Here is a 27120-nt window from a genome sequence, read left to right as displayed (position 1 = left end):
ATTGATGAATTCAACAAGTAGTCATCAATTTATAGTTATCATTACTAATCCTTATTTATATTGGATTTAATTGTGAAATTTTTATGTTGAAGATATCCATGCGAGAGGATAATTTGGGATCAATTATACTCTCACCTACTCACTGTATTCAATAAGGTTGAGTATCTTATACATCCAGTGGTACCAAAACCCAAAAAACCTCAAACAATGACGTACACCCTAAAGAGCAGATAAGAGTCATGTTGAATGGCAGACTTTTAGCTCAGCGTGGATTGAGCTCCCAGCTTTAGCTACCATAAAATTTCATAGGCATCTTCTCTAACACCATCACCCCTATAGTCGTCTACCCCTGATCCTTGATAAAAGAATGTATGAATAGATGTTGTGAAAGATTCAAATGCATCTGACCCACCATCACCACCACTACCTACTGTACAATCAACTGATAAGGATTCAACTATTAACGAGTTGCAAAATGATGTTAGTGAATGTTGCGAGCAGTTGAGGGCATATGAGATGCGTTTTGTAGAACTTGAAGCTACGATAGCCATGCTTCTAAAACTTAATAATAAGGTTGATGGAGATGATGCTGGTACTACAAAAGGGGTGTAACATCCTAAAAAAATCATAATATTTTTTAAAAACAACCCATTAACCATAAAGCGTTAACAAAAAAGCCATTGTTCAAAAGTATAACCATAATCAGAATATCCTAAGATCCAATGTCATAAAAATAAGAAGACGTGCACGATCACGCCTTCGCTTTCACACGATCCTATGAAGTACCTGAAACAATAAACTAAAACTGTAAGATAAAGCTTAGTGAGTTCCCACAAAGTACCATCATACAACATAACAAAAAACAACAAGCAAATATGAGTCTTCGGCCTGACTGGACCACCTCTTAAGGCCTACAACTTATTTGGATCGCTCGATGGGCCTTTGTCCTGACGAGACCGCCTTGCAGGGCCTACAGCTTATTCGGACCGCCTTGGGTGTCTTCACCTTCAACACAAAGCAGGACCACCTCAACCCAACCATAATATGTCGACATATACAACAAATAAAAATAAACACATATCAAGAAAATACAGGTAATTGTAAAGATCTACCAATGTATCATATAACCAACATAACATCATCTTATATACCCGGATACAGAATCTCGTGGGCTGGTATTGGTGCCTTTGCCCCACAAGTATAATAAGGAAAACTCACCTCTCAGTTTGAAAACATCGTTGAATAGGACACTGCTCCGAATATTAGCTCCACCGGTTACCTATTTATCAAATAGTGACCAATCTCAAATACAACTCAAAATACCCAAAATACCCTTAGGTCAAACTTGATTAAACCCGGTCAAAGTCAAAATCAATCCATACTCAAAAGTCCCACAATCCACTAGTCATGTCGTGATCCCTAATGGTCACATCGTGGCCTAATAAGTCCAAAACAGTCAAGGAATGCAATCCTCACGTTGTGAAACCCTTGTGCTTACGTCGTGAGAACACTCATCAGATGTTCTTAATAAAACTCTTAATCTCATTTTGGCCAAGCAAACAAACGCTCCCTAGTGTTTTATTTACTCCATAACATCATAAAAATCGTGGCTTTTGGACATGCATGTCCTAAACACTAACAAGGGCACAAAAGAAGAAGATGGCACAAAATATCATGGAAGAGTCTTAAAACTCAATCATATTCCAGATATAGAAACTATACTACTCAAGGGACACTAGAGATCCATAAATTTGGCAACTTTATAGGTTTCAACTACTACATCATCTTAAATATGAAGGATCATGAAACGACCCAAAAATACGACCCAAAAATTTCGTTTTTAATACCATCAAAACTATAATCAGAGTATCATATAGATAAACCATGCGTGATATGTCCCAAAAGATAATAAAGTACTGTGCGGAAAATGTAACATGCTATATCCAAAACAACAACTAAATCAAATCCAAACTAAAGCTGAAACGGTGGTGTGTGCGATGCCGTCATCCAGAGCTCTTCCCTTTGCTTGCGGAAGTACCTGAAACCAAAACTGAAACTGTAAGCACGAAGCTTAGTGAGCTCCCCCAACTTACCACATACCATACAACAACATATAAACACATATTGGGCCTTGCCCACTGCATCGGGTCGGGACCCGGAAAACTGCATCGGACCGAAGTCCGGAACTGACTGGGACCTTGTCCCCTGCATCGGACCGAAGTCCGGAACTAACTGCATCAGACCGAAGTCCGGAACTGACTGCATCGGACCGAAGTCCGGAACTAACTGCATCGGACCGAAGTCCGGAACTAACTGGGACCGTGTCCCCTGCATCGGACCGAGGTCCGGGACTGACTGCACATAGCATAGCATATCATAACAATTTATACTGCATACTGCATCAAGCCGTGGCCCGGAACATAAACACATACACATGTCTGAACCACGAAGGCATCAGACATACTAACTACTACATCGGACCGAAGTCCGAAAACTACTGTTAACTGGACGGGCCGGCATTGTGGCCTTAGACCCGCCCCTACGGGAAGGAAACTCACCTCGTAAGCTAGCGGATGAGAGTGCGGCTCGGAAAGCTAACGGCTGCTGCTCCTGAATCTCCTCGGCTACAAATCCATAAACACACTCAATCAATCACTAGCACTACACTCAGGGTAAAATGACTCTTTTACCCTTGGTCAAAGTTGACTTACTCAGGGATGACTCGCCGAGTCGGGATACCCGACTCGCCGAGTCCTAGACTCTCCGTTCAACTCTTACCTGCTGTTACTCGTCGAGTGTGGCATCGACTCGACGAGTACCCTCTGGATCCAAAAACTCAGATGATCTTCATCCGACTCGCCGAGTCAGATGAACAGACTCGACGAGTTGTTCTTAATCCTCAAGGAGATTGCCTTGGACTCGCCGAGTTGTATGAACAAACTCGCCGAGTCCCTCCATTACTGAGTCTACTCTTAACTCGCTGAGTCCACTCCCTAACTCACCTCGTACACTCGACACTGAAGAAACTGAAGAACTCGGGACTCGCGACCTGACTCGTCGAGTCGTTCCTCCGACTCGCCGAGTCGCCGCCATGCAACATATTTTTACTCGATTTCTCTTGAATCCAACACATGCAAATGATAGATCTAGGTCCATTAAGCTGTTTTACCACGTAAAGTTTCCAACTTTACGTGCACAACCACATGAATGAGGGAAATAAGACTAAAATATGCACAATAAGGGTAGATCCATGGCTAATAAGCAATGTAACTCCAAAAAGACAGTGGATCTGGACTCTTCAACACCCCAACACTCAGATCCAAAGGTATTTCGGCTCAATAACACAATCAAGCAAGCATAAAGCTTGGAACAAGCATCAAATAGCCCTTAAAAGAGCTCTAATGGAAGTTTAAGCATGAAACCAGAAGAGAACTCCGAAAATACCTCAATAAGTTCACACTTGATCTTGGATCTTGGCACTAGAACTCGTTTCCTTGCTTCCTTCTTCTTCTCCTTCTTCACCCCTTCACAAAATGGAACAAGATCACTTATAAGCTCACAAGAGGAAGGTTTAGGGTTTCTCACAGTGCTCTCAGGGGGGAAAGTGACGAGATGGAGGCTATAATGGGGTTTAAATAGTGAGCAAACCCGGGGAGTTAGGGTTTCACCCAGACGGACGGACTCGCCGAGTCCAGGATATGGACTCGCCGAGTTGCCGGCTCCCGCGTGCACAAGATGCGCGTCCTGACTCGGCGAGTCAGGCTAGAACTCGCCGAGTCCCTCTTGAAAACTTAGCCCAAATCAAATTAATTAACATACCGGAAACGGGTCGTTACAATTCTCCCCCGCTTGTTTCAGACTTCGTCCTCGAAGTCTGCTACGGCTGGATCTGCGAATAACTCCGGGTAGTGCGTTCTCATTTGTTCTTCAGCCTCCCATGTCCACTCAGACCCCTTCCGATGCTGCCACTGCACCTTTACCAGCTGAATTACCTTGTTCCTCAAGGTCTTGGTCTTCCGTTCCAAAATTGCTATCGGATTCTCGATATAATTCAAGCCGCTATCGACCTGGATATCCTCTAAGGGAACGACCGCTGTCTCGTCCACTAGACACTTCCTCAACTGCGACACGTGGAAGGTGTTGTGTATCAAACTGAGCTCCTCAGGAAGATCTAACCGGTAAGCAACCCGACCCACCCGGGCCAAAACCCTGAAAGGACCAATAAATCTGGGGCCCAATTTGCCCCTCTTCCGGAACCTGATGACACCTTTCCAAGGTGAGACCTTCAGAAGAACCATGTCTCCTACCTGGAACTCCAAGTCTGAACGCCTCTTGTCGGCGTAGCTCTTCTGCCGACTCTGCGCAGTCTGCAGTCTACTACGGACCTGCTGGATCAGTTCCGTCGTCTTGAGCACCACTTCAGTGCTCCCCATAACCCGCTGACCGACCTCGCCCCAACAAATCGGGGTCCTGCACTTCCTGCCATATAACATCTCAAAAGGAGGTCGATCAATGCTCGCATGATAGCTGTTGTTATACGAGAATTCCGCTAAGGGAAGATACGTATCCCAACAGCCCCCAAAATCCAGAACGCATGCCCTAAGCATGTCCTCGAGAGTCTGAATCGTCCTCTCGCTCTGCCCGTCAGTCTGAGGATGAAAAGCGGTGCTGAAATGGAGACGAGTACCCATCTCGTCGTGAAACCGCTTCCAGAATCTGGACGTGAAGCGAACATCTCGGTCCGACACTACCGATACCGGCACTCCATGACGTGCCACAATCTCTCGCACATAGATATCGGCTAACCTTTCCGCCGATATACTCTCCTGGGTCGGAATAAAATGGGCACTCTTCGTCAACCGATCCACCACTACCCATATCGAATCTACTCCACGTGCGGTCCTGGGAAGTTTGGTGATAAAATCCATGGTGATGTCCTCCCATTTCCACACGGGAATATCCAACGGCTGCATCTTGCCGTGAGCTCTCTGGTGCTCCGCCTTGACCTTTCGGCAGGTCAGGCACCTCTCAACGTACCAAGCGACGTCCCGCTTCATGCAGGGCCACCAATAATCAGGTCGAAGATCTCGATACATCTTCGTCGCCCCTGGATGGATAGAAAATCGAGACTTATGAGCCTCGTCCATCAATACCTGCCGTACCCCACCCCAGTACGGTACCCACACCCTACCATGAAGCGTCATCAAACCCCGACTGTCGTAGTCGAACGAAGCTACTCGACCCACTATCCTCTCGCACTTCTGCCTCTCCTCCTTGAGACCCTCCATCTGAGCCTCCTTGATCCGCTCCAACAAAGGAGTGATTACCGTCATCCTCATACACAAATCCCTGATAGGGGCCGCCGACACCTTGCGGCTCAGGGCATCGGCCACCACGTTGGCCTTCCCTGGATGATACAGGATCTCACAGTCATAGTCCTTCAGCACGTCCAACCATCTCCTTTGTCTCATATTCAAACCCGGCTGATCCATAAGGTATCGTAAACTCTTGTGGTCCGTGTAGATAGTACAGCGGACCCCATACAGGTAATGCCTCCAAATCTTGAGGGAAAATACAACTGCCCCCAGCTCCAAGTCGTGGGTAGGATAATTAGCCTCGTGAGGCTTCAACTGTCTCGAAGCATAAGCCACCACATGGCCTCGCTGCATCAACACTGCTCCCATACCTGTGATCGAAGCATCACAATAGACCACGAAATCCTCAACACCCTCTGGCAAGGTAAGGATCGGAGCCTCGCACAATCTCTGCCTGAGAGTCTCGAACGCCGCCTGCTGCTCAGGCCCCCAACGAAAAACTACCGACTTCTTGGTTAGTCGGGTGAGCGGCACTGCTATCTTGGAGAAATCCTGAATAAACCTCCGATAATACCCTGCCAATCCTAGGAAGCTCCGAATCTCAGATGGAGACCTCGGGACCTCCCATTGCATCACGGCCTCAATCTTGGCCGGGTCAACCAAAATACCCTTCTGATTAACGAGATGCCCAAGAAACTGCACCTCGCGTAACCAGAACTCGCACTTGGAGAACTTAGCGAACAGTCTCTCCCTCCTCAAAGTCTCCAACACCTCCCGCAGGTGCTCCTCGTGCTGTCCCTGCGTCTTGGAATACACCAAGATGTCATCGATGAACACTATCACTGACCGATCCAGCATCGGTCTACACACGCGGTTCATGAGATCCATGAACGCGGCTGGGGCATTGGTGAGCCCAAACGGCATCACCACAAACTCATAATAACCATACCGGGTCCTGAAAGCAGTCTTCTGCACATCCTCATCCCTGACCCTCATCTGGTGGTAACCGGAGCGTAGGTCGATCTTGGAGAACCAAGACGCTCCCTGGAGCTGATCAAACAAGTCATCTATCCTCGGAAGTGGGTAACGGTTCTTCACCGTCACCTTGTTCAACTCCCGGTAATCAATACACATCCGATGCGACCCGTCTTTCTTCCTCACAAATAAGATCGGCGCTCCCCAAGGCGAACTGCTCGGTCGAATGAAACCCTTGTCTAACAGCTCCTGAAGCTGTGTAGACAACTCCTGCATCTCAGGGGGAGCAAGTCGATATGGTGCTTTGGCTATCGGAGCCGCACCAGGAACCAGATCGATCCTGAACTCAACCTGCCTCTCAGGAGGTATCCCCGGCAAATCCTCGGGAAACACATCCGGGTAATCTCGAACAATAGGAACATCATCGATCGTCGTCTTGCCCTTATCTCGGGCATCCAAGACGTAGGCTACATAACCGGCGCAACCCTGCTGAACGTAGCGCCTCGCCCTAGCGGCAGAGCAGAAGGTCAATCCTCGCTGGGGCCTCTCGCCCTGAACCACTATCTCTCCCCCACTGGGAGTGCGAACCCTCACTAGCTGAAGCTCACAATCAATCACCGCCCCATTGGGGCTTAGCCAATCCATTCCCACAATAACTTTATTCCCGCGCAGGGGAATCGGAACCAAATCCACTGAAAACTGCTCCTCAAATATCTGAAGGGAACACCCTCTATATACTTTGTCGACCCTCACGGTCCTATCATCTGCTATCTCAACCTCTAACGGACAATCCAGTTCCCCCGGAGCTCTGCTAAATCTCTTGCTAAGCGCAAGCGATACAAATGATCGGGTGGCCCCCGAGTCAAACAATACCAAAGCAGGGATGCCGTTCACCGAGAACGACCCTAAATAAAGCGTACCATCAAATAATATTCAAACGATATATTAATAATTAAGAGATGAAAGAAATATACATACCCGTCACCACATCAGGAGTCGCTCGCGCCTCCTCTGCTGTCATCTGAAATGCCCTGCTCTTCGCCACCGGCGCATCAGCTCGGCCCTGACGGCCATCTGTGATCCTCAAAGTAGCAGGGGCGGGTGCATGCACCTTCCCTGCTGCAGCTAAACTGGGACACTGGGACCTTTTGTGTCCCCTCTGATTGCACTGAAAGCAAATCAGATCCGATGCTGTAACCGTAGTGGCAGGGGCCGTACAATCCCTACTCATATGCCCGGTCCGACCGCACTTGTAGCAGCCGGAACTCCCTGCCTTGCACGCCCCCTCGTGCAACCTCCCACACTTGCCACATTGACCGTGGCTCTGCTGACCCCTGGACCTGTGATCTGAAACCTTGGGCTTTTTGCCCACACTGCCTGCACCCGAAACCGCCTTCGGTTTCCTCTTCCTCTCCATCTCGAGATCAATCTCCCTCTCTCTGGCTCTAGCAATCATGTCGTCCAGTGTTTTGCAACTGGACCGGCTCACAAACATACGAATGTCGCTCCGCAACATCTCGTGATAACGGGCCTTCTTCATCTCCTCGTCTGCTGCATACTGAGGAACAAGAAGGGCCCGCTCCCTGAACTTGGCGGTGATCTCCGCCACTGTCTTGGTAGTCTGGGTAAGATCCTGGAACTCCCTGGCTAACTGTTGCACCTCAATGACCGGTGCGAACTCCGCTCTGAACCTGGTAGAGAAATCAGCCCAGGTCATGGCATCCAATGCCGCATCATCCCCGATGGTATGTCCTACCTCCTCCCACCAGTCACGTGCCCTGTCCTTCAGGAGACAGGACGCCAATCTGACCTTGTCCCCCTCGGGACATCTGCTAGTGCGGAATGCGTTGGCCACATCCACCAACCACCTGGTACTCGCTATGGGGTCCCGTGCCCCGTGATAGTCAGGAGCCCCGCATGCCCTGAACTCCCTGAAAGTGAGTGTGCGCGACCCCATCACGGCCGCCATCTCAGTACGGAAGGTACTCAGTCTCTCATCCATCATCTCCAAAATGCCCTCCTTGATCGAACCGAAGATCACAGGAGTCTGCTCAAGTATGATGCGAGTAATCTCAGAAGAAAGGAACTCTCTGGTCTGCTCATCAATCTGTCCGACCTCCGGGTCGGATCCCGATCCTGATCCTCCTCCGGCATCTGAACTGCCGGCTGCTGGCCTCGGACGCAAAACTACCATTCTGAAACATATCATAACAACATCAGAACATTGAAATATTTCAAGGGATCATGATACGACTACTAGCTTCCTGGTCTAATCTTGGCCTTCCTTGATTCGAATACGGATCCTCTGCTTCCAGTAGTATGGGCCCCTACTACCTTCCACATCTATCCATACTTTCCTCAAGAACTGCCTCGACTTCCCCAAGTCACTTCTACTGCTGCTATTCCCTGCTACTCTCACCCTAGGCTTGCCCTAGAGAAAACTCGAGTTCAATACGACTGGTCCTCAGCTGCTGTAGGTCTCCTTGCACTGCCAGTTAGCCATCACCTGAACACCATCACATGTGATGAGGATCGGATAATCCTTCAAGTAAAAGATCCGTCCCTACAACGGTTGGACTCAAACAAGAGCTGCGCAGTAGGGCCAGTTCCAGCACTCTGGGATTATTCAAACCTGATTACATGTGGTGTGACGTGTCCACCTAATGGCTAACTCCCATTACTCGGAATCCCACTAAGCACAAAGCAAGCAGCATTCGGACAAGGGAAACAGACTCACGCAAGCTATTCTTATAACAAGAAACTGCACTAGCATAGGATGCTAAGCTCATACGATCAGGCGTAACCTAAACAGGCTATCCCACTGCTGTCTACTCAATTCTAGCATGCAATATTCATAGAGCTGTAACACATAAGCAGGCACATAAGGCGTTCTCCTACACCCTTAGTCCTATTCTAGCATGCTGTTCTACTAAACAGAAATTGAACAAATAACTTGTATGGGTAATTTGGGAGTACTTACTTGAGCTCGGTTGACCGCATGCACACACCTTTTTCTTAAAACAATTCTTTTCCTTCTAAGTGTTTTCAAAATTCTTTTGTAAAAACATTTTATTAAAAATCTTTTATTTCCCTTTAGTTTGAGTTCAGATACACCCGAGAGTGTATCCGAATCCCTCAAACCAGGGCTCTGATACCAACTTGAAACGACCCAAAAATACGACCCAAAAATTTCGTTTTTAATACCATCAAAACTATAATCAGAGTATCATATAGATAAACCATGCGTGATATGTCCCAAAAGATAATAAAGTACTGTGCGGAAAATGTAACATGCTATATCCAAAACAACAACTAAATCAAATCCAAACTAAAGCTGAAACGGTGGTGTGTGCGATGCCGTCATCCAGAGCTCTTCCCTTTGCTTGCGGAAGTACCTGAAACCAAAACTGAAACTGTAAGCACGAAGCTTAGTGAGCTCCCCCAACTTACCACATACCATACAACAACATATAAACACATATTGGGCCTTGCCCACTGCATCGGGTCGGGACCCGGAAAACTGCATCGGACCGAAGTCCGGAACTGACTGCATCGGACCGAAGTCCGGAACTAACTGCATCGGACCGAAGTCCGGAACTAACTGGGACCGTGTCCCCTGCATCGGACCGAGGTCCGGGACTGACTGCACATAGCATAGCATATCATAACAATTTATACTGCATACTGCATCAAGCCGTGGCCCGGAACATAAACACATACACATGTCTGAACCACGAAGGCATCAGACATACTAACTACTACATCGGACCGAAGTCCGGAAACTACTGTTAACTGGACGGGCCGGCATTGTGGCCTTAGACCCGCCCCTACGGGAAGGAAACTCACCTCGTAAGCTAGCGGATGAGAGTGCGGCTCGGAAAGCTAACGGCTGCTGCTCCTGAATCTCCTCGGCTACAAATCCATAAACACACTCAATCAATCACTAGCACTACACTCAGGGTAAAATGACTCTTTTACCCTTGGTCAAAGTTGACTTACTCAGGGATGACTCGCCGAGTCGGGATACCCGACTCGCCGAGTCCTAGACTCTCCGTTCAACTCTTACCTGCTGTTACTCGTCGAGTGTGGCATCGACTCGACGAGTACCCTCTGGATCCAAAAACTCAGATGATCTTCATCCGACTCGCCGAGTCAGATGAACAGACTCGACGAGTTGTTCTTAATCCTCAAGGAGATTGCCTTGGACTCGCCGAGTTGTATGAACAAACTCGCCGAGTCCCTCCATTACTGAGTCTACTCTTAACTCGCTGAGTCCACTCCCTAACTCACCTCGTACACTCGACACTGAAGAAACTGAAGAACTCAGGACTCGCGACCTGACTCGTCGAGTCGTTCCTCCGACTCGCCGAGTCGCCGCCATGCAACATATTTTTACTCGATTTCTCTTGAATCCAACACATGCAAATGATAGATCTAGGTCCATTAAGCTGTTTTACCACGTAAAGTTTCCAACTTTACGTGCACAACCACATGAATGAGGGAAATAAGACTAAAATATGCACAATAAGGGTAGATCCATGGCTAATAAGCAATGTAACTCCAAAAAGACAGTGGATCTGGACTCTTCAACACCCCAACACTCAGATCCAAAGGTATTTCGGCTCAATAACACAATCAAGCAAGCATAAAGCTTGGAACAAGCATCAAATAGCCCTTAAAAGAGCTCTAATGGAAGTTTAAGCATGAAACCAGAAGAGAACTCCGAAAATACCTCAATAAGTTCACACTTGATCTTGGATCTTGGCACTAGAACTCGTTTCCTTGCTTCCTTCTTCTTCTCCTTCTTCACCCCTTCACAAAATGGAACAAGATCACTTATAAGCTCACAAGAGGAAGGTTTAGGGTTTCTCACAGTGCTCTCAGGGGGGAAAGTGACGAGATGGAGGCTATAATGGGGTTTAAATAGTGAGCAAACCCGGGGAGTTAGGGTTTCACCCAGACGGACGGACTCGCCGAGTCCAGGATATGGACTCGCCGAGTCGCCGACTCCCGCGTGCACAAGATGCGCGTCCTGACTCGGCGAGTCAGGCTAGAACTCGCCGAGTCCCTCTTGAAAACTTAGCCCAAATCAAATTAATTAACATACCGGAAACGGGTCGTTACAGATCAAGCATAAAAATTTAGATCTAAGCTTATTGACTCATAAAGCAATGAACTTGAAAATCACAAAAGGTCCAGAAGGTGTGAGAGTGCTTGATGGAGAGACTTGAATGAAGAAATGATGGAGCAGATGCTCTTCCTCTTCTTCTCCTTAGCTAGAATCACCACAAACAAGCTCTAGATCAAATATGGATGCTAGGGGTTCAAAAGGGGAGTGCAAGGAGGTAATGGAGGCTGGGAGTGGGATAACCCTAGCCCTCACTTCCTTTAAATACCGAGTAAAACCCCCAAAATTAGGGGTTTTCTCTCATGATGGTCTCACGTTGTGAGCCATATGTGCTCACAACGTTAGCCTAAATATGATGTGTGTGTTCATTAATCTCATCACGACGTGAGATACATATCTCACGTCATGAGTAGGGAAAAAGCTTTGAATTTTTAATTGACAATTGATCACCTGAACTGAATGTTACAATTCTCCATCACTTGATCTAGACTTCGGCCTCGAAGTCTGTTTATGTGAATAACTCAAGGTAATGCTCCCACATCTCCGACTCGGTTTCCCACGTCTATTCAGAACCTTTCTGATGCTGCCACTGAACCTTGACTAAAGACACCACCTTGTTGCGCAAGCCCTTCGTCTTCCGATCCAAGATTGCCACTGGTCTCTCAATATAACTCAGATGATCATCAACCTAAACATCATTCAAAAGAACAACCGTTGAATCATCAGCCACATACTTCCAAAGCTGCGAAACATGGATGGTGATGTGGATTTGACTGAGATCCTCAGGCAAATCCAACTTGTAAGCTACTTTGCCGACCCTGGAAATTACTCGGAAGTGCCCAATATATCAGGGCACCAACTTTCCCCTCTTCCAACAACGTATTACACCCTTCCAGGGAGATACTTTCAACAAAACCATGTCGCCGACCTGGAAACCCAACTCAGATCGACGTTGGTCGGCACAATTCTTCTGCTAGCTCTGAGCTGTCTGTAGCCGCTTCCTGATCCACTGAATAAGCTCTACCGTCTGAAGGGCCATTTCAGTCCTTTCCATAACCCTGTGACTGACAGACTGGAGTATACTATTTCCCCAACAGACTGGAGTATACCATTTCCTCCCATAGAGAAGCTCATTCGACGATGCACCGATACTGGAGTGACAACTGTTGTTATACGAGAACTCAACTAAGGGAAGGTAGGAATCCCAACTCCCGAAATCTATGACACAAGCTCTCAATAAGTCCTCAAAGGTCTAAATGGAGTGATACCAAGTTCCTCATGGAATTTCTGCCAAAAAACGGGATGTGAACAAAACATCTCGATAAGATACACTGGAGAATGGAATATCATGCCGATCAACGATCTAGTGCACATATAAATTAGCCAGTTTCTCGGCCGAAGAGCTATCCCGAATGATTAAAAAGTGGGCGCTCTTAGTCAGACGATCCACTATAACCCATATTACGTTGAATCCCTTAGCTGTCTGAGGTAACTTGGTGATGAAGTCCATATTAATATGTTCTTATTTCCACATGGGAACCTCCAATGGTTGCAGCTTTCCATGTGGTCTCTGGTGCTCGACCTTGACCATTCGACAGGTCAAACACCTTTCAACATACCAGACTATCTCTCTTTCTCTCTCTCTCTCTCTCTCTCTCTCTCTCTTCATGCGACCACCAATAACTAAGTCTCAAATCCCGATACATCTTGGTGGCTCTAGGGTGTATCGAAAATCTCGGCTTGTGCGCCTCCTCCAACACCTTTTGATCGACTTTTAATCGGCTATCACATGTGATAGCATGCCAAAGGGTTATGGTGAACACAAACAACAAGTTCGATGGTATATTGGGTACAAAAAAAGGACTAAATGAGAACAAACTCAACAGTTGGTTACCCCCTGATTCATTTTCCCCAAAAAATTAAATGAAAGTAAAGTTGCAAAAGTATTAAAAATTGCAACCTCCTTAGGCCATAACATACATGAAGAGCTTTTCGGAGGGGTAGCTTCGTCAAAACATGGTCTATACTATGCTTACTTTGGTTAGCTGTCAACAGCTCTCTGCAAAAGGATATGATTGTGTATGAAAGGTATATTTATTAGCATAAACGTTTACCTCAAAGCATATTATGGTGATGTGTCTACAAAAGCTGCATGATCTTGTACATATTGATGTTGTATCTTATCCTATGAATTCGATCTTAAAGCCAAGTAAACTCAAAAATCACAACACCTGTGATTCTACTTGTTTGTAGACTTGTACAAAATCCATAATACGATGAATTATTTGATTGGAAATGTAAATATAGTCATGAAATGCACCTGCTCAATCAAGATTCTCCTAATAAATATTCAAGTGCATTACAAAGTTGTACATGTATAGATAATTTTCTTTCGTGGGTTATGTTTTGAAAAGAAGCAAGAATGAATCTCATAAAATCGTTATTCATTAACATAAGTAGGAGATGACGTGCGATTTTCTATAAATGAGTAAAGGGAAAATGACTCGGGAGGGTAACCAACTGTTAAGTTTGTTTTCATTTGATCATTTTTTTATCTAATATATCATAAAACTTCTTGTTATGTTCACCATAGCCTTTTGACCGGCTATCACATGTAAAATACAATAAAGTTTTGACTCAACATTTATACTATTTTGACAAAAGAAATGATGTGATCCTAATGCGAAACATAATCATCAACTATTGAATTCTTGGTGACACCTTAATTATTCATAAACACTCCAACTAATTTCATTATGATGATGTGAATATTTAACTTATTCAATAGTCGAACCAAGAGTATTACATATACTAATTTATAAAATTGCAAATTTATACTTAGTTGAAAACTAAAGTCATGGCCACCGACTTTGGTTTTCAGAAGATATATAATTAGATCGACCAAGAAAAAAAAAGTAGGATGCATATCAACAATCAATCTGCAAATATAATACCATATCTCTTAACATTTCCAATATATATATATATATATATATATATATATATATATATATATATATATATATATATATATATATATATATATATATATATATATATATATATATATATATAACAATTTACCTCCTAAAAACTATATCATATAATTATAAATATACCTAATCACAGTTAAAAAAATTAAATCAGTAAATCCCAATCACAATCACAACCACAATCACAAATCACCAGCCATTAACTTATGTTGCATTTGAATTGAGAAAAAAATCTTCATCAGCCATTGAACAGGTTTCAAGAGGTGTGCTCTCTTCTTCCTCCAAAACCATATTGCAGCATTATACTGTTGATTCCGAATCACTTTTGTAGCTGCCCGCCAATCAAACTTCTCCATTTCCATTCGGGCAGCCTGCCCGATATCTTCCCGTAACTTAGCATCATGCAAGAGTGGAATCACTTTGTTTAAACAATCTTCAAGATCTCCAGGGGTGTAAAGGTACCCGGTTTTGCCCTCCTGATCTTCAGGTATAATGTCAGGAATACCCCCAGCTCGGGCAGCTACCACGGGCAGCCCGGATGACATGGCTTCAAGGACAACAAACCCTAGGGTTTCTGATTCTGAAGGCATTATGAACACATCACCACTTGCATATGCTTGAGATAACTCTTCACCTTGTAACATCCCTGTGAATACCACTGGTAACCCTATGAATATCTTCTCCAATTCCTCCCTAGCATAACAAAAACAAATATTATTTTATTTGTATTTGTTTTTATAAAGTTACCAATTTTGATTTCTTGATTTTGGAAGTTGGTAAAAAAGTGAATTATATAAATTTGTTTAGTTCATCTTTACCTAAATGGACCATCTCCAATGAAAGCTATCCTTGCTTCCGGGATCTTTTCCATGACACTATGAACAATTAAAAAAGAATTTATCTATTTTCATGAAAATATATGAGTAATAATAATAATAATAAAGAATTAAAAAAGATACCTTTTAAGGAAATCTAAGCTCTTCTCGACACCAAGGCGTCCAACATGTACTATTAATGGCCGATGAGGTTGGCCATTTCTTTTTGACAAAATAAAAAATTGCATCATAATAATGTATATTTATAAAGATTTTTAAAGTTGAGTGACTAAATTGGAAATTAAGTGAGAGAGAATTAATGTTGATATTTGTTACAATTTGCAAAAGGTTATAATCATACGTGAGTCTAACTCGCATTTCATGGCAACGAAACTTAGGATGGAAGCTTTCTGAGTCAACGCCCTTATTCCACAGACGGATTTTATTAGCTGAAAAAGTAAAACAAACCCATTATAACACATTTGTTTAATAATTTAAATTCAAAATATTATATGAATTCAAATTCAAGAATCAAGATCTTTAGGGTTTATTTAGCCAAGGCTTACCGGCTGTTACTCTTGCTTGTCGAAGATCCTTTGCTATAGCAGCCGATGGCACTAACGTGAGATCCGCCGCCCTATGAAGAAACTCTGATAGGAGAAGGGTAAATCCGTCATTTCACAAGCCAAAACGTTATAAAGACACCAAAACATAAAGACCACATGACAAATCACAAAACAAACGGTCTTATACTGCATTTGGCATGCATTGGACTGGGACTAAGACAGATGTCTGCATTTGACATGCATTGGACTGGGACTGAGACAAATGTCAATCAGACAAAAAATGCAATTTTTAAGACTCGTTTTTGATCTCTCGTTTGTGCAAAAGACATAAATGCCCTCATCATCAAAAAATATGTAGCAAAAAGGAAGCACCATTACATACTTATAATCAACCACATTGGTTTGACAAGCCAGCTAAAAGTGTATCTTGGTATGTAACTGCATTATCAAAAGAGATTACCAAACATATGGAATGAAAGGTGTATTGAATCTTTGAGGAATGGATGTAGTTTTGCTTACACGGGTACATGTGTATGATAAGACATCACAATAGGAACACACAACATTTTGGCAATAATAAGTGCACCAAAAACCTATAATTCACAACAAAAATGTTATCAATGTAACAATTAACAAATGCTATAGGTTTCAAGAATTTGGAGATACAAGAGTGTGATATTACCATAATACCCGGGGAGGATGCATGGATGATATCCGGTTTAAATTGTTTAACCTCATTGATTATTCTTGGGCTCAATGCAAGAGAAAGTGGCACATTTTGATACCATGGGCAAGGGAAGCTAAATGAGAAAGAATCAAGATATAGTTAATGGGTGTTTCTATTTGTATTTGACTTAATACAGAAAGAATGTCTTAATATAGAAAGTCATAGAAATGAAGCTTTCTCAAATAGGTTTAAACATTATTTTACTTTATCCCAATAGCATGTAATGAAAATAAGAAAGAAACGGGGTCATTGAACATTGCAAAAGTTTTCATTTATCGATTCTTGAAGGGCATTTTAGACATCTTTTTAATGGTAAATAAAGTATTAAATGTGTTCTTAAGTGATAAAGTTCCTACCTTTAGCCTAAATTAACCATGAATTCTAACAAATAAAAAAATACAATAAAATAAAAAATTGAAGGGAGTCAACCTTTTAGAGCCAACCAATTTGGCTCCATAGAACTCTTGAGGCACCCCTTCATGAGTAGTTACAACCATCACCTATACAAGTGAATTATATAAGTTTACTAATTGATTCAAAGCATATATATACTTTTGAAAGATGGTCGATATTTTTCTTTACTTATAGAATACATATTAATTACATCATGTTACTCAAATATTCAACTAAGGTTGCATTTGTCACACTGAAAAATTGTAATTTTCGTGTAACAAACTGGGCCTAACTGAATACCTAACAAAAAAGTTGCACAGGATTTTCGTGAAAAAGAAAGAAATTGACCTCAATCAAATAAAGTTTTAAAGTTACACTCAACTCCATAGAAAGCAAGGATTTTGATATTTTGATGATTTGTATTCTTAGCATTGAAATGTAACAAACAACATAATTTCATGATCTACATCTTACCTCATCCCCCATTTCACGGAGATATCTAATAAAGTTTTGGAATCGATTCTTGTACCCTGAAACATACCTGCAATCCAAAGAGATTAAATAGCTTGACAATATATCCATTAAGAGATGAAATACAGAATGAATTTGATATATAGGAAAAATCAAAACAATAAGAGAAATTGGCATCTACAAATATGACCGGGTTATCCACATTTACAGTTTCACCATTTTATCAAGTAACAATCAAAGCGGAGTACATTAATCAAAATTAATCAGTTCAAGAAACCAAAAACCCAAATTGGAAATATCAATATTTGTAAAATTTTAGAGAGACTCACGCAAACGGAGAGGGCTCAACAAAGAGAGCAATACGCCTAGGTTTAGAACTAATCTCCGATTCAACCTGAGAAGGAGGACCCTCTTCATCATCTTTTCTCAACTCTTCAATTGTACCTTTATTAGCTGAAGAAACTATAATCGGTGTTCTTGTTTGTCGTTTATAATGAAAAGACCGATTCTTGAAGGGGCTAAAGCAGATGGGTTTCGTTTCAAAGGTATTGAAACATGAAATTCTTGAAGTAGTAACAATGGAAGAACAAGATGAGGAAGAAGATGCAGAGGAGGATGGAAGAGAAAGAGAAGGGTGTAACGAGAGCGAATATGTTGGCATGATGGTGGCGAGTAGTAACTAGTGAGTAGACAAATTGGGGGTTTTATTTGGGCGAATTGGAAAGGAATCAAAGAGAATTTATCTGGAATGGATGAAGGGATATTCCTATCGGTAGTGATGGAGAGATTGGGCGAATAATAAGTTGGAAGGTTTAGAAACAGCATATGCTGTTGCAGCTGCTATTGCTAAGGGCTATGGCCCCATATGAAGATGGAGCTATGTATGAACTATCAATCAATCCCATACACGACGGGTTGCCATTGCGATCGATGATGACACATGTGTGTATGTGTGTGTTTTCTTATCGTGTGCAATCCGAACCAAGCCAAGCGGAACAAACGGAAAGGGGCGGAGAGATAGAAGAGTTGACGATATCGGGCTTCACTCATTTTGAAACAAAATATTCTTTTTACAAATTAAAAACAATTATTTCTTTATTTTGTGCATTTGGCTCTATTAGCAATAATAGGTAAAAAAATCAAAAAACCCACTTAACACATAGATGCCACATCAACTGTTCTCATTCTTCTTACATCCATTCATCCCAACCATCAACACATACGAATCCATCTCTCTCATCTGATACAATATGGTATAAAATATAAATATAGAAGCACAAGGTAGAAGTTGAGAGAAGAGAAAATGAAACACCTCTCTTCTGATTTAATTGATTTAAATCATTTCAAATGTTTTTAATTAGATTCAAAACATAATTTGTAGAATTATGATCCTTGTAGTTGCATTTTATTTACTTTTTCAAAATTTATTTAGCATATTTTCATTCATTTTTAGTTAAACCATCATACATAATTTATTGTATATCCTTTTATAGCCATATCGGGTGCTTTCAAGTATCTATGTTTAAATTGTAGATTTTTAGAAGACTCAAATAGAGTGGATGTCAATTGAGAGAGATGTGACATTCTTACGGGCTTAGAACAATTTATTTCAGCTTGGAGAAGTTGATGGAGATAATGGTGGGTATCTACAATTGGAGAAGTTGATGGAGATAATGGTGGGTATCTACAAGACTTGATGATTAATTGGGCTAAGGGATGTGATGATGGACTCTTTATGATGTTTAGGTTTACTTTTGAAGTGTTTTGGACTATATTTTTGGGATAAATTTCTGATCTTAATGATATATGGATGTGAGGACAAGGAATCAAGAAAGATCAAGATGAAATGGACCTCCGCATGCAAGTTAATGGATGGAAAAAAAAACTTCACACGGTTACATGAGTTTTATGCCTTTATCCCACACGATCTATGTGGCTTAAAAAATGTATTTTTATCTTTTTTTTCTAGGAACAATAAGGGGTATGGTTGGTGTTATTTCTAAAGGATCTCAAACAAACCAGTAGGGGGATTGTTGATGACGGTTTTCTTAGACTTCTTAGAGCTTTGGGAGTCTCTTTATATATATATATATATATATATATATATATATATATATATATATATATATATATATATATATATATATATATATATATATATATATATATATATTTTAAGTATTTATGTTTTGTACACTAATTCCTTTTTTTCTTTCTAAATCATGAGTGGCTAAGTTCTCCTTTAATAAAAATTGGATGTAATCCATAAACATTAGCTTGAATTTGAATATTTTATGAAATAGTGTTCTAGATCCATGAATGTAATTTCTTCTTAAAGTTCTATGTCTCTCTTATGTTTTTATTCAAGCATTCAAATATTTATATGATAATTAATTAGTTAGTTGTTTTTTATAAGCAACAGATCTTCAAAACAATTTGTAGGAAATGGTTTTTGCAGATGTTTTCATTTCATGTTAACACCATGAAGTTATGTTAATTATGTAAATGGTATTGTAAGTTTTTGACTTTTTTTGGATTTGATGATTCTTATATATTAAATCTACTCAATTCTTATGAACCAAATGCTCATATTATTCAAGACCTTGATAAAAAAAATGTATGTTAAGAGCTTCTTTAGCCACCATATCAATTCAAAAGAATCTAGAGGATTCAAGTTTTAGTTTCTATAACAAAATTATATTAAGTCACAAGTATTACACCATAAATCATAACGATAAATTAGCTAATTTTTTATGTGATGAAATTTCAATGTTGATTACCCCATATTTATTGATTCATATCATTCATTACTTACCATGTTGCATCTTTTACTTGTTTTTTGTAAACTTAAATTTTTACAAAAACAAACCAAAATCCCCCTCTTTTAATTAATAATCATTCCAAAATCTATAACGCCCGCAAATTCGGGTTAGACGTTTAAGGTATAATAATAACTATACATTTTATCGAACAATTAAAACTTTTGAATATAGTAATTGTTCTTCATACGCGTTACGAGCTAATAAATATCTATCGTATACATGTCATTTAAACAAATATTAAGATTATATAATATTTGTAGAAAACCATATTATAAAATTTATTGTTAAACAATAAAATAAAGTGTAAAAATAAAAGATTATTTAGGATAAATAATCAGAAAGACGTAGAGGCCGTAACCAAGAGCATGTGGATATAAATAACGCCCAAATCTGACTTCATATGAGTAAATTATGATTTATCTAAATTTTGTGTTCAACCCGATACGAAAATGTGCATCATATAAAGTGAACCAGAGATAGGTTTCTTTTTAGCCAAAGTAAAGTAAAGGAAAGTCGAAGTCCTCATGAATACTAGGTTGTTCATAAAAAGAACGCCTAAATCTGACTTCGTATGACAAAGTTCTAATTTTTCATAACGGCATAATATAGTAGTATGTGTCACAAAGTATGAAATAAAGATCGGTCACTCGTTAGACAAAACTATCTAAACAAAATTTGATATCTATGAAATTACGAATCCGTTGAGAAAACATCGAGAACGGAGCTCATATTCGAAAGATATGAGCGAAACTTGGTCCATACTCTTTAGGTGCGGCGAAATATGTACAAATTTGTAAATTTGAAATAGAATGTGAATTAGTTGACCAAGTCTAAAGGAAAGTTGTATTACTCGTCGATACAAATTCAAGGATATAAAGAACGTCAAAATACAGAGCTTGTATGCAGAAGATACGAGCGTAACTTGGGCGCTACTCCCAGGACGTGGTACGCCCTATGTCTAGAAGTCTATAAATAGTGAGCCAAGCCTCCCTCATTCCTTACTCATTCATGTTTCAAGTTTCTCTCTCTAAAAATTTGGCCTTTTGAGCCCCAAAGTATTCGTGACGAAGTGTTACAACGATGGAAAGAAAGAAGTGTTTGGTATCGTAGGTATGTCCGCGACTTTCCAAGTTTTTCACTAAACAACATGTAAGTTGAGTTATGCTTATCATAGTTTAAGTATAACTTATATTTATGTTCGCAATTGTTATTATAAACTTATACATAAGATTTATCAGTTATACTAATCGATTTACTTACATGAGTGATATCTAGGCTAGATATGTGAGGTGTTTAAAGTGGATTTTATAAACAGTGTATCTCTATATACGAAACGGATCCTACATCTGATACGATCCTATATGGTTGTTCCTTATCAACTATACATCAACATTCCTTTGGGATTATTGATATATATGATAAAAACACTATAACAGTTGAACTTTACAAATACAAATGAACACTATAGCTTAGTAATATTCGTATTTATGTCGTTTTAACGGGAAATCCGAAGTGTAAGTTAGAGAGTTGACTTTCCTGCTAGTCTTCCACCTAAATCAATAGAGTGCATAGTTACTTTCATGAACATGATTTTAATACAAGTGTGTAACAGCCCAAAAACCAGGTAAAATTTTTCACTTTTGAAAATAGACATCCAAATATAATTAGTCATCCAAAAATCCATTACTTTATATTTTATCAAATATCAGAGTAAAAAATAGCTAAATGCGGAAAGTGCTGGAGAGTGAATGTTGCGCCATCATGTCGGACCCTTCCCTTTAGATCCAGAAGTACCTATTATGTCACAAAAAATCTCACATTCCATCACTATTATGTCACTGATCTGTTGCTAATACAATTGTATATAAACAAATTCGGGCTTTCTAGACGACACCGATCTTGTGTGGTTGCTCTCTCTGCACATATCCCTAACAGTTTGTATAATGCTTGGTATGCGACAATGTTTCTGCTTTCGGGTCGGTAAAGTTTGTGGAAGGTGTTTCCTAGCAAGATAACATTTTTTAAACCCTCTGGTCATTCGGGTCAAGCCAAAAGTGACTTTGGTATGGAGAACTAATGTTCTTATTTAAATGTGGAGACATTATATATATATATATATATATATATATATATATATATATATATATATATATATATATATATATATATATCATAAGGAGTTCTTTGCTTAGAGAGTTTCGGTCATATAATGTGGCATCCCCTAATTTCTCGGCCAGAAAAGACCGATTTAATTTATGCTTTTTTTAAAATAAAAGTAGAGAAATCTTTTTAAAAGATGTTGCAGAATTGGTTCCCAAACAAAATATGATAAAAGTTTATCAAAACCCTTCATCAAGAAGGTATATGTTTTCCATATATATATATATATATATATATATATATATATATATATATATATATATATATATATATATATATATTAAAACCTCGGGATGTCATGTTCCGATACAGATCAAAAGCATAAACAAGACATTATAAGCCTTTCAACAGTTATTTACAACTACTGGCCTATAATCCAAAAATCTCTCGTTGTCCTCCGACTATGCTCGGGGTCCACTACCTGTAACATAAAAAGCTAAGTGGGTCAGGCTTGGGAGCCTGGTGAGCATATAGGGTTTTCAACCCACAATAACAATAAACTTACTAAGTTCATCAATCAAAAATAACCCTGATTACCCGTTCCCGTTATCCTCACTTTATGTCCCTAAACACTTATCACAAGGGACTTAGCCTAAAGAATATCATCGGGATGGACACTACTGCTAAGGGGTTTCCTCAGCCATACATGTCCTAAAGGCAACCATGAGGGGGATGGAGTACAGCGAATGAACACTCTTAGTTCATTAACACCTACAGGTTGCGGACCTGCTAATGTTTCCCACTGGACTGTCTAGAAAGTCCGTGGTCGTCATCCAAACTCCGCTAGATGACTGGATCTCAAAACACATCGAGGCCTCTCATCAATTTTATTTTATCACACATCACAATCTACCCATGTTCTACCCAACATATTTGTAGATAAAAATACTTATACAGTTTAAAACTTGTATAAAACATCAACACAACAATTACCTAAAATAAATAATTAATATATTTACACATAGCACGTATTATAAGGTAAATACTTCATATCTATGTGTAAAATGAAAGTGACTATACACTCACTTGATTTGATGATAATCGGGCAGCAATTCGTTTCCTAAAACGATCGTTTCTAATAATACCGGGAGTTTTATTGAGAAACCGGGCTTTGTAAAAGTCGGGCTTCGAAACCGAAAAGATAAATTTTCCGGGCTTCTCGGGCACTTCGTGGGGTATTCCGGGCTTTACAATCGATATCGGGGCTTTGCGGGATGTTAAGATGAAGAAAATATGGGTTTAGGGGTTAAAAGTGGCAATTTCTTAAAAATATCCTAGAAGGCTCGCAGCCTTCTATTTATAGGGGGAAGCTTCTGATCGGACGGTTAGGAGTCTTCTGATCCGACGGCTGAGAAGGCTCGCAGGCGAAGGCTCGCTTGGCTCGCACATGGCTCGCACCTGCGAGGGCTCGCTGGCGGCTTCTAAGTGGACTGCGGCTTACTGGTGCACCTGCGAGGCTCGGAGTTAGGCTATGCGAGGCTCGGACACACGCGGCAGCAGGGCGAAGCTTCGGCTGGGGAGCTGGCTGCTTCGGATTGGGCCTCCTCCTCGGTCGAATCAGAAGAGGACACGTGGCTTCGCATGACTCAGCAGCTTCGGTGACTCAGCAGCCTGATGACTCAGCAGGACACGTGTCACATTCTAAGCGAGGGTGAGGTGGCAAAGTGTGACTATGCGAAATTTCTCGGTTTTCGCGCCAAAACTTCTAAAATCCATAACTTTCGCATACGAGCTCCGTTTTTGACGTTCTTTATATGCATGCGTAGCTAAAATTACGATCTACAACTTCTGTTTAGACTTCGTCGGCTAATTTTGACTTTAAATTTTATATTATTATTTTTAACAGATCGGGACAGGAAATCCGTTAAAAATTCATAACTTCTTCATCCGACGTCCGTTTTTGTCAGACTTTTTACCGTTGTGCTCCTAATGACGAGACCTTCAATTCTCGTTTAGGTTGTGTCGGCTAAAAATCGCTCGATCTAAAATTCGAGTTTTTAGTTGTCTACTGCTACGCTGAAACTTCGAAAAATCATAACTTCCTCATACGAAGTCAGATTTGGGCGTTCTTTTTATCGAACTTCTCGGTTTAACGAATACTACAACTTTCGTTTAGATTATTAAGGCTAAAAAGTAGTTTATCGAAAACTCACTTTTTACGACATTCAGCACCGTGCCGGTTTTGTCGCGAAACTTCGACATGTCATAAATTCTTCGTTATAACTCGGATTTTGGTATTCTTTATATCCCCGAAATCCTTGTTTCGACCACTACAACTTTATGTAAAGATATCGGGCTTATCTCACACTTTAATTTTGACGCTTATTTTTATTCTTAATTAATTAAGCGTAATAATTAAGCATAAAACACATAATTCACATAATATTCACATAATTCCTTTTCATTTCTTCAAATCGAGTTACAAAGGTTAACCTAGACTATCAACTCAATATAAATGCCTAGGCTAGAAACACGAGTGTTACAATTCTCTCCCCCTTAGGATGATTCCGTCCTCGGAATCACATATCACCAAACAACTGCGGGTAGCGACTCATCATGTCACTCTCCGTTTCCCAAGTGAGATTTGGTCCATTCGTATGTTTCCAACGCACAAGCACTAAATCGACCATCTTGTGTCGTAACTTCATAGTCTTACGGTCAACGATTGCCTCAGGTTCCTCGATCAACCTCTTGTTTTCATCCAACCTTAACTCAGAAATCGGAATTATGTTGGGCACATCTCCTGTGAAATTTCTCAAATAACACACATGAAAGGTGTTATGAATACCCTCTAGTTCTTTCGGTAACTCTAGCTTGTAAGCTTGATTCCTGATTCTCTGAAGAACTTTAAATGGTCCAATAAACCTTGGACTCAACTTCCCTCTCTTACCAAATCTTATAAGTCCCTTCCACGGCGAGACTTTAAGTAAAACTGAATCTCCAACATCGAAGGATATCGGTTGTCTTTTCTTGTCAGCATAACTCTTTTGTCGATCTTGAGCAGCTAACATCCTTTCCCTTATCACTTTCAACTTTTCAGCAGTCTCATGGACTATTTCAGGTCCCATAAACTGCTTTTCCCCAGCTTCCAACCAACATGATGGCATTCGACACTTCTCCCTATACAAAGCATGATAAGGTGCCATCTTAATGCTTGAGTGGAAACTATTATTATAGGAGAATTCTACTAAAGGTAAGTGTTCATCCCATATACCTTGGAATTCTAGGGTACATGCTCTCAGCATATCCTCCAATGTTTGAATCGTTCGCTCGCTCTGACCATCGATTTGCGGATGGTAAGCTGTACTCAAACACAACTTGGTACCCAATTCCTCTTGTAGACTCCTCCAAAACCTTGAGGTAAAACGGCTATCACGATCGGACACAATCGTTAACGGAACACCGTGAAGCCTCAAAATTTCCTTCACGTAAGAATTTGCAAGTTTATCCATAGACCATTTCTCTTTGGCCGCTATGAAATGCACACTCTTAGTGAAGCGATCAATGACCACCCAAATCATGTCGTGACCGTTCCTTGTTTTGGGCAGTTTAGTCACAAAATCCATGGTGATGTCTTCCCATTTACCCATGGGTACGGGTAAAGGTTCTAAACTCCCATACGGTTTCTGATGTTGTGCCTTAACCCTAGCACAAGTTACACACTCGGCCACATACTTAGCAACATCGAGCTTCATCGTCGGCCACCAATAATAGGGTTTTAGGCCCCTATAAATTTTTGTACTGCCGGGATGAATTGAGTACATGGTCTTGTGAGCTTCTTCCATCAGAAGATCTCTTATTCCGCCTATCTTAGGTACCCAAATTCTATCTTGAAATACCTTCAACCCTTGGTTGTTTGTGCCGAACACTAACGTTTTGCCCAAACGTTCTTCCTTTCGGTCATTTTTCTCTAAAGATTCCTCTTGAGCTTTCTTTATACTTTCCATAATTGTCGAGACAACTTCAATTCTCAACGCTCTTGGCCTTTTCTTTTCAAGGTTTACCTTCCGACTGAGAGCATCAGCAACCACATTTGCTTTACCAGGGTGGTAAAGTATCTCACAGTCGTAGTCCTTGAGTAACTCTAGCCAGCGTCGTTGCCTCATGTTCAATTCCTTCTAATTAAAGAGATACTGGAGACTCTTATGATCAGTGAAAAGTTTACACTTTGTGCCATAAAGATAATGCCTCCATATCTTTAGGGCGAATACTACCGCTGCCAACTCCAGATCATGAGTGGGGTAGTTCTTTTCATGTTCCTTCAATTGCCTCAATGCATACACTATCACTTTATCCCTTTGGGTTAGAACACAACCTAACCCAACTCCAGATGCATCGCTATAAACTGCGAAGTCATCAACACCTTCGGGCAACGAAAGAATCGGTGCTTCACACAGTCTCTTCTTCAACTTCTCAAAGGCTTCCTTATGCTTCTCATTCCAAGCATAAGTGGCTCCTTTGTGGGTCAAAGCTGTTAATGGAGTAGCAATCGAAGAAAAGCCTTGGATAAACCATCGGTAATATCCAGCTAATCCTAAAAAGCTTCGAATCTCCGTAGGACTTTTTGGTTGTTCCCACTTCATTACAGCTTCAATCTTTGCTGGGTCAACCATTATTCCTTCTTGGTTAACAACATGACCTAAAAATTGGACTTCTTGAATCCAAAATTCATACTTGGAGAACTTTGCATATAGCTTCTCCTTTTCAGGACTTCTAGCACTTCACGTAGATGCTTTTCATGCTCCTGCTTTCTTT

The 27120-nt window shown here is 41.0% G+C and overlaps 1 protein-coding gene across 1 annotated transcript; it reads right to left on the bottom strand.

Annotated features, from left to right (window-relative positions):
* Positions 1–14497: 14497 nt before the first annotated feature.
* LOC145072919 (sulfoquinovosyl transferase SQD2-like) lies at positions 14498–18407 on the bottom strand. The gene is made up of 11 exons (XM_079019410.1): positions 17713–18407; positions 17387–17453; positions 16949–17019; positions 16475–16592; positions 16312–16385; positions 16175–16230; positions 15793–15876; positions 15588–15675; positions 15371–15448; positions 15230–15286; positions 14498–15104 (listed from the first exon to the last, which is right to left on the bottom strand). Exons 1-11 carry the CDS (start codon positions 18042–18044, stop codon positions 14594–14596), a joined length of 1536 nt encoding a protein of 511 aa, XP_078875536.1. The 5' UTR covers positions 18045–18407; the 3' UTR covers positions 14498–14593.
* Positions 18408–27120: the final 8713 nt, after the last annotated feature.

Source organism: Lactuca serriola, chromosome 9 (genome assembly GCF_051521515.1).
Source record: "Lactuca serriola cultivar US96UC23 chromosome 9, Lser_US96UC23_V15, whole genome shotgun sequence".
Lineage (NCBI taxonomy): Eukaryota > Viridiplantae > Streptophyta > Magnoliopsida > Asterales > Asteraceae > Lactuca > Lactuca serriola.
Note: the sequence above shows the minus strand (reverse complement) of the source record. Positions and strands in the feature narration are given on the sequence as shown.

What these genes read in the sequence shown, in the direction of transcription:
- LOC145072919 (XM_079019410.1), bottom strand. Translation starts at nt 18,044, where the DNA reads ATGCCAACATATTCGCTCTCGTTACACCCTTCTCTTTCTCTTCCATCC. An exon ending in TCCGTGAAATGGGGGATGAG is followed by an intron (nt 17,020 to 17,386) that starts GTAAGATGTAGA and finishes TCACTTGTATAG; the next exon opens with GTGATGGTTGTAACTACTCA. An exon ending in ACAAGCAAGAGTAACAGCCG is followed by an intron (nt 15,676 to 15,792) that starts GTAAGCCTTGGC and finishes TTACTTTTTCAG; the next exon opens with CTAATAAAATCCGTCTGTGG.